The sequence below is a fragment of the Elaeis guineensis genome, chromosome 14, assembly GCF_000442705.2.
Source record: "Elaeis guineensis isolate ETL-2024a chromosome 14, EG11, whole genome shotgun sequence".
In the NCBI taxonomy this organism is placed as follows: domain Eukaryota; kingdom Viridiplantae; phylum Streptophyta; class Magnoliopsida; order Arecales; family Arecaceae; genus Elaeis; species Elaeis guineensis.
The window spans coordinates 65606513-65613371 of NC_026006.2; the positions used below are offsets into that span (position 1 = coordinate 65606513).

At 34.0% G+C, this 6859-nt stretch overlaps 1 protein-coding gene across 1 annotated transcript; it reads left to right on the top strand.

The window, feature by feature from the left end:
• Window positions 1-5893: 5893 nt before the first annotated feature.
• LOC140853832 (salt stress-induced hydrophobic peptide ESI3-like) lies at window positions 5894-6513 on the top strand. Its single transcript, XM_073248920.1, has 2 exons — window positions 5894-6093; window positions 6281-6513. The coding sequence occupies exons 1-2, from the start codon at window positions 6013-6015 to the stop codon at window positions 6362-6364; spliced, it is 165 nt and encodes a 54-aa protein (XP_073105021.1). The 5' UTR covers window positions 5894-6012; the 3' UTR covers window positions 6365-6513.
• The last annotated feature ends 346 nt before the right edge of the window (window positions 6514-6859 follow it).

Sequence of the window (6859 nt, forward strand, 5' to 3'; positions counted from 1 at the left end):
ACGGGTGGGATGCTGCTGGGGATAGGGTGCGTGAAGCAGCCGGTGGTGGGGGGAGGGGGGTCGAGGTGTGGTGTGCGAGAGGAGGAGAAAGAAAATAAATAATAATAATAATAATAATAAGTATTAAAAAATAATATTTTTTAAAAAATAATAATAAATAATAAAAATAATAATAAGTATTTAAAAATAATTAAAAAATAAATAAATAGTTTAATTATTTTTAAATTTTTAATATATTGAAAAAATTAAAATTTTTTAATATATGTTACATAGATTGATCTGACTAAAAATTTGAATCACTGATTCTATTAAATATATGTTAAAATATTAAATTAATAATTTGATTTAAGAGTATTTTGAGAATTTGATATTATATTGTCAGTAATCTGATTGTCATACCAAACATATCAATCAAGATTTTCAATAATTTTATTGTAATAATACATGCATGTATTAAATACAGTAATCAACCATATTAGTAATCTATATTACTGGTAATCTATATTACTGGCAATCCAGATTGCTTGGTAATGTACCAAACGCCACCTTAGGTTTGAAACCTTTGGTTTGAAAAATTATTAGATAGACGAAATCTAATGAACATGTCCAATAATCATTATAATAAATTATTCAAGATCCAATCAAGAATAAGAATTTATCCTATTATCCACTGTACATGTCTTAGAGTTTGGAATGGTCCATTGGATCTGATCCATTTAATAATTCCTTCCAGTTTTTTTGAAATTATAGCTTGAAGGTAGGGTCACGAGATTTTTAAAAGAAATCGGTTTAATTTGCTTGCACACAAAAATTAGTCAAAAATAATAGAGCAAATAGGAGTGGGCGTATCAATCAATTAGCTACTTGGACCAGAGAAGTGTTGGATGATTAGTATAAATTATATGGTCAGGCTATGAAGTGGAAAAAGTTTCTATTCTTAAAATTAATGCAATATACAACTAGAATTTTGAGGTCCCATTAAAAAATCAGGCACACTCAGAAGGTCTCTATGAGAATTGCAGCCCAGAAGAACTCATCTTATTTATTTATTTTTAAATATATTTAATTATATTTTTTTAATTTTTAAAAAATATTTTTTATTTTTAAAATTTTTATCATTGAGTAATAATAAAAAAAATATATGTTTGATAATTATGTTGCTATAAAGTAAAAAATAACGTTTGAAGACGGCAGATGAAGAGTTCGACAAGGAAAAAGGGTTCAAGAAGGGAGAAAAAAGGGATGGGGAGGTGAAGAGCTCGACGAGATTTTTATTTGGCATTTTAGACATGCGGAAGCAAAAAAGAAAAAAAAAAAAAAAGTTTTAGAAAATAAATTTTTTTTTATTTTATATATAAAATAATTATTTTGATTATTTTAATTTTTTAATTTTTGATTTTTATTTTTTATAACATTATCAAATATTATTTTTTAATTTTTATTTTTTAAAAATTAAAAAATAAAAAATATTTTTTTAATGACCAACCAAACGCAACCTTTACTGCTGCTGCTACTTCTTTGTGCATACATTTCTCTGTTTTCTGCTCCCTTATCCTCTTTGCCCTTTTCTTAAGCCTTCGTTGACGTGTCACTTAGCTGAGAAGTCTGAAAAATACCGCTGGAGACCAGATCCAAAGAACCCGAATCTCGCGTTGGCCGGTGAGGTAAAGAAAACACGCAATCTCTGGAGAGCTCGCACCCTAGTACGAGTTGGAAGAGTCGTTGCTTGGAGCACCGGCATCTGAGTCAGCAGAATCTCAGCTTGAGAGCAGCGTAAGAGGCGAGTTAGTGGAGGGGGCGGCGTAGAGGGGCCACGTGAGTGGCCTTTCCGCCTCCCGGCGCGAGTAAGGGGTGGGGTGACCACACCCACGTGGGCCGAATCCCCCCCTTGACCTCCCACATGTCTGATGTCTTCTTGTTTTAAGAAAGGGAAGTTCTACCTAAATAATAAACAAGAGGGAGTTAAAACAATTAACATGTAACACTGCCTTCCTCGCACCTGCTTCCCTATTTCATTTTATCCAAATCCATCTTGTAGCCTATGTGCCGGTGGAAATAGAAAATTTATTAGGTGGATTAGGTCGCCATTACACATAGGATGGAATTATCCTATGTTGTATTGCTATTGCACATAGAAAAAGAAGAAAGAGGATGATTAATTGAATCATTTCATCCTAGATTTATCCTATGTTGTATTGCTATTGCACATAGAAAAAGAAGAAAGAGGATGATTAATTGAATCATTTCATCCTAGATCCATAGTGAACTAAATTCATTATGGACCTAGGATGAAATGGTCCATAGTGAATCTGTTGAACCATCGGCCTCTGTGACGGTAATTTCTTGTGCTGATATGTTGTGTTTCAGTGGTATTTCCATTGTCCACTCGTTGGTCTTACTCGTCAACATGGTAATAGTTGAGCAACAATCAATAGCACTAACAAAAAATAAGGATCAAAAGTGATGACAAGTAATAGATTCATGATCCTCACCAAAATCATGTTGAGAGAAGTAATGATGTTTCACTTTTTCTTTTAAACTAAAGCCATCGGAATTTCCAACCAATTTGCATCAAAAGTGATGACAAGTAATAGATTCATGGTCCTCACCAAAATCATGTTGAGAGAAGTAATGATGTTTCACTTTTTCTTTTAAACTAAAGCCATCGGAATTTCCAACCAATTTGCCTCCCCCTCTCCCCCCTCCCAAAGTTCTTTTTAAATGTTTCGTCCTGAGATGCAATTAAGCCACATCAAGTTGAATAGCTAAAAGCTCGAGTTCGATTAAATTTAAAATATCTGAATATAAAATTCGATTTAAAATTGATTGAACTTTAATATCTTAAATTCAAATTTGATTTGATGAAAAAAGATAATACTCAAGATCGACTTGACTCGACTCAAATATCAATCGAACCATACTTTAACTTAAATATGAACCTTAGCCTGCTAAAATTATATATAATAATATATATTATAAAAAATATTATTTAATATATATATAAATTCGAATAGGCTCATAAATTTTCGAATCGAATATTTTGCAACTCGAGTTCAATTCGAAGAATTATTCAAGCTATCCGAGCTAGATAGTAGTTCAGTTGAGTCGAGTTTAAACTTGAGTCGAACTCGAGTAGTTTGCGAGTAGTTCGACACATTTGCATCCTTAATTTCTGATGATCGGCTCAAAGCATTCTCAGATCAATTATTTCTTTGGGGGCAAATGTGAGCTTACTCTGGATGAACCAACTCAAACCATAATTTTACTATTTCTTTTGGTGGTTAACATTCCCCGAGCTTCCTCAAGAAGTTTTCCTGCAACGTAGTTCCTTGTCGGCGAGAGTACTCGTTCATAGAAGCCCAATCCGTGGCTCAATTGAATCCACCCCAAAATTCATTCTTGTAATTTTTGAGCGTAGCAATCTCATATTATGACTCTGCAACCGTGTGGTGGTAGTGCGTTCATTTACCGGCTAACGTCGGCAGTATCTTCCAGCGTTGTTCGGCCAACAAATTCAACCTTTTCTTTCTGTTGATGCGGCTAAACATCTTAGCAGACACCCTGATAGGGAGGTGGCTGAGATCTTTAATGGCTTTGATGACCCGGGAAGTTTGGACAGCAAGGATTAAAAAAGTTTATCAACAACTAAACCCAAATCCAGTTCAGATGGTGAGAGCTGCATATTGTTATATGACAGGTTTCTTATGTTAATAATTCTACTTCGACACAACCAAGGTCCTGGGGTGGCTATTCAACCAGATCTATGGATCAAAGCTGCAGTAGGTATGTATATTGGCAAACCCCTCCTGTGGTGCCCTTAAAAAATAACTTTGATGAATCAGTTAGAGGTTCCAAAGCAGCATTAGGATATGTTCTAATTAAGGGACCATCAAAGCACGCTTGTAAGGGTTGAAGACATGTTAATTCTAGCTAGCTTCGTCCCATTTGCCGAAATGATGGCAGCATGGGCGCTAGATTTAGATGTGCGATTCTCCGATACCCGATAAATATGGCTTGAGAGAGACTCTAACACAATTATATCATAGATAAATGCAGATTCCCAGCCAAAGGACACCAATCTAATATTCAAAGACATGGTGCAATGGAAAAGAACGTGCTTTGCATTTCAAGCAAGTCATATTCGTGGGGTAGGTAATCAACCAGTAGACTGGGTTGCAACTGAAGCTATAAAAGGAGACTTTCTAATAGAAACTGATACTGATATTTCACACTCTTTAGGACTACTTTTGTGTGCTGATAGTATATCTGCAAGATTTCCTAGACTTTATTGCCATGAAGCCACCGAACTTTGTGCAAAGAAAAAAAGAAATGCGATTGTGACATTGTGACTTTATTGAACAATCAATAGTAGAGCGGCTTGCAAGCTTTTTCTTTTTTCCTGACGAAATATGAAGTAAGGAACTTTCCCTCTTTGTACCAAAAAAATAAGCTACCTTTCCTAACCACATAAATCTCATAGGAACCCAAGAGTTTTGGCTTTCCTTTTTCCTTTTTTTTTTTTTGGGATAAGAAAGTTTTGGCTTTTTGACTATATACTTTTTCTGGATATGAAAGTTTTGGCTCTTTGACTATATATTAAACCACCGAAAAAGATATAAACATTGGTGCATGCAACTCGTCCTTGCACATGAAGGGCGTCTTGTGAATTCCATGTGGCCATGTCAATCGTAAGGCCGCACTTGGAGAAAATTAAGCCACTAATGATGAAGCCATCAAGACATCTCTTTATCAAAGTTTCACAGCCTCTCTTTACTTTATGATAAACAAGTTGGACCAACAGCCAGCATTTATCATGTTGCTTGAATCATACGGGACCATTCTACCCAAAAAATCATTCTTGACCACTCTAAATCTATTATTAAGTTGGAATTACTATTTAGACCCAATATGGGGTAAAATAGACTGATGGAGAAAAAAAATACGCTGCTTCATCGGATTAGACCATGCAGCGCAATAAATAAGAGGACAGACATTTAATGCAGCTCATTTTTTTTTTAAATTTTTTTGATCAAAATATCATTTCCTACTGAATATTATGACGTCCCTATACTGTTTATGACATCTTGTTGCTTTTTTATATGATGTAATAAGATATAATAATAACGTCATGTTATTTTTTATGACATCCTCATAATTATATATAAGATACAATATATTATTATATGATGCAACAAAATGTTATACTATTATTATGATATTCTGTAATTTTTTATAATATCTCGATAATTTTTTACAGGATGTAATAAGATGTTATACTATTATTATGCATCCTATTATTTTTTATAATATTTCAATAAATGTATATAAAATACAACACGATGTTATACTATTATTATGATATCCTGTTATTTTTTATGATATTTCGATAATTATTTATAGGATATAATAAAATATCATAGGATACAATAGAATGTCATATGATTATTATGACATTGTGTTATTTTTATGATATTTTGATAATTATTTATATGATACAGTAAAATATTATAATATTATTATAATATTTTATTTTATATCTTAATTAAGTATAAGTAAAATAGAGTAAAAAATGATATTTTGATTAGAAATTTTTTTAAAAAAATAATATTAAATATTTGCTCTCTGTTGACACAACACTAGTGAAGTGGTGTATTTTCTCTTCCCAAAGGATGACGGACAAAATTTCTCCCGGACAATAACTTCAGTTTTCCGGTCTAACAGTTCGGACCGGGCTGACAATATAACGCGGTATCGGCATCCGGTCCGACCTCCAATCCATGCACTCAATCTAAAGTGGGTACGTGTCGCACAAGTGGCACACGCGTCATTCGAAGACTGCCTTCACCTGCCACGTTCCAGTTTCACAAACAAAATCCGTTAAAGCGTGAAACTACCTCCATACTCGAGAAGCTCCCAGAATTCCCGGTACCATTTCCTCTTCTTCACCCGAACCCCTCTCCTTGTTCTTATCTCGCTGTCAAAGTATAGAGCAGCAAGGATCGCATCAAAGAGATGGGATCCGAGACGTTCCTTGAAGTATTACTGGCCATACTGTTGCCACCCGTGGGAGTCTTCCTTCGTTATGGATGTGGTGTAAGCCCGTCACTTCTTTGCTTCTCTTGCTGTTTAATAGATCAAATCATTTTATCGAGTCTTTAAGTCATGAAAAGAAACATTATATATATTCTTTAAAATTCTAATGTTTTATTTGATATAATACTTTAGTATATTTTTTGTTGGACGTTGATGCCATGTTTATTTTCATGATTAATTTTTGCAGGTGGAGTTTTGGATTGACCTTTTGCTGACCATATTGGGGTATATACCGGGTATTATATATGCCATATATGTGTTGGTAGGATAGTGTTATAATGAGTGGATGCATGGTACGTAGATGGAAATGTTGTTATGTCGAGTAGTAGCAGCAGGGTGGGGAAAGGAACTGGTGTATGAGTGAGCATTCCATGATCTGTTCTTTTTTCAATAATATGTCGTTTATCATCTTATTTTTAATGATTGAATTGGCCGAAAATATGAAGATCTGCAATGCTTTGCACGTTTCAAATGCACGAAATCTTAATTCTTTAATAAATTAACGTAATTTTACCAAACGCTAACAAAGACCAATTTGGGTAGCACCTGATTAATATGAAATTGAGATGAAGGATCGCATGGACGGCTTCCATTTTTAAGACAATAATTTTCTCCTTTGGCTGAAACTAACTGTCTTCCCATGGCTCATTGCTGTGATTCATGTCCGAGTGAAAGAGAGTACTCCTTGGCCAACAAAAAGTATAGGTTTCTTTTACTAAGAATCACTTGCCTTCCAGCCGGACTGTATTCTATGATCATACTAGAC

Excerpts from the sequence above, each read along its gene's own strand:
- LOC140853832 (XM_073248920.1), top strand. The coding sequence starts at position 6,013 with ATGGGATCCGAGACGTTCCTTGAAGTATTACTGGCCATACTGTTGCCA. Across the intron at positions 6,094-6,280 it reads TCCTTCGTTATGGATGTGGT|GTGGAGTTTTGGATTGACCT; the intron begins GTAAGCCCGTCA and ends TAATTTTTGCAG.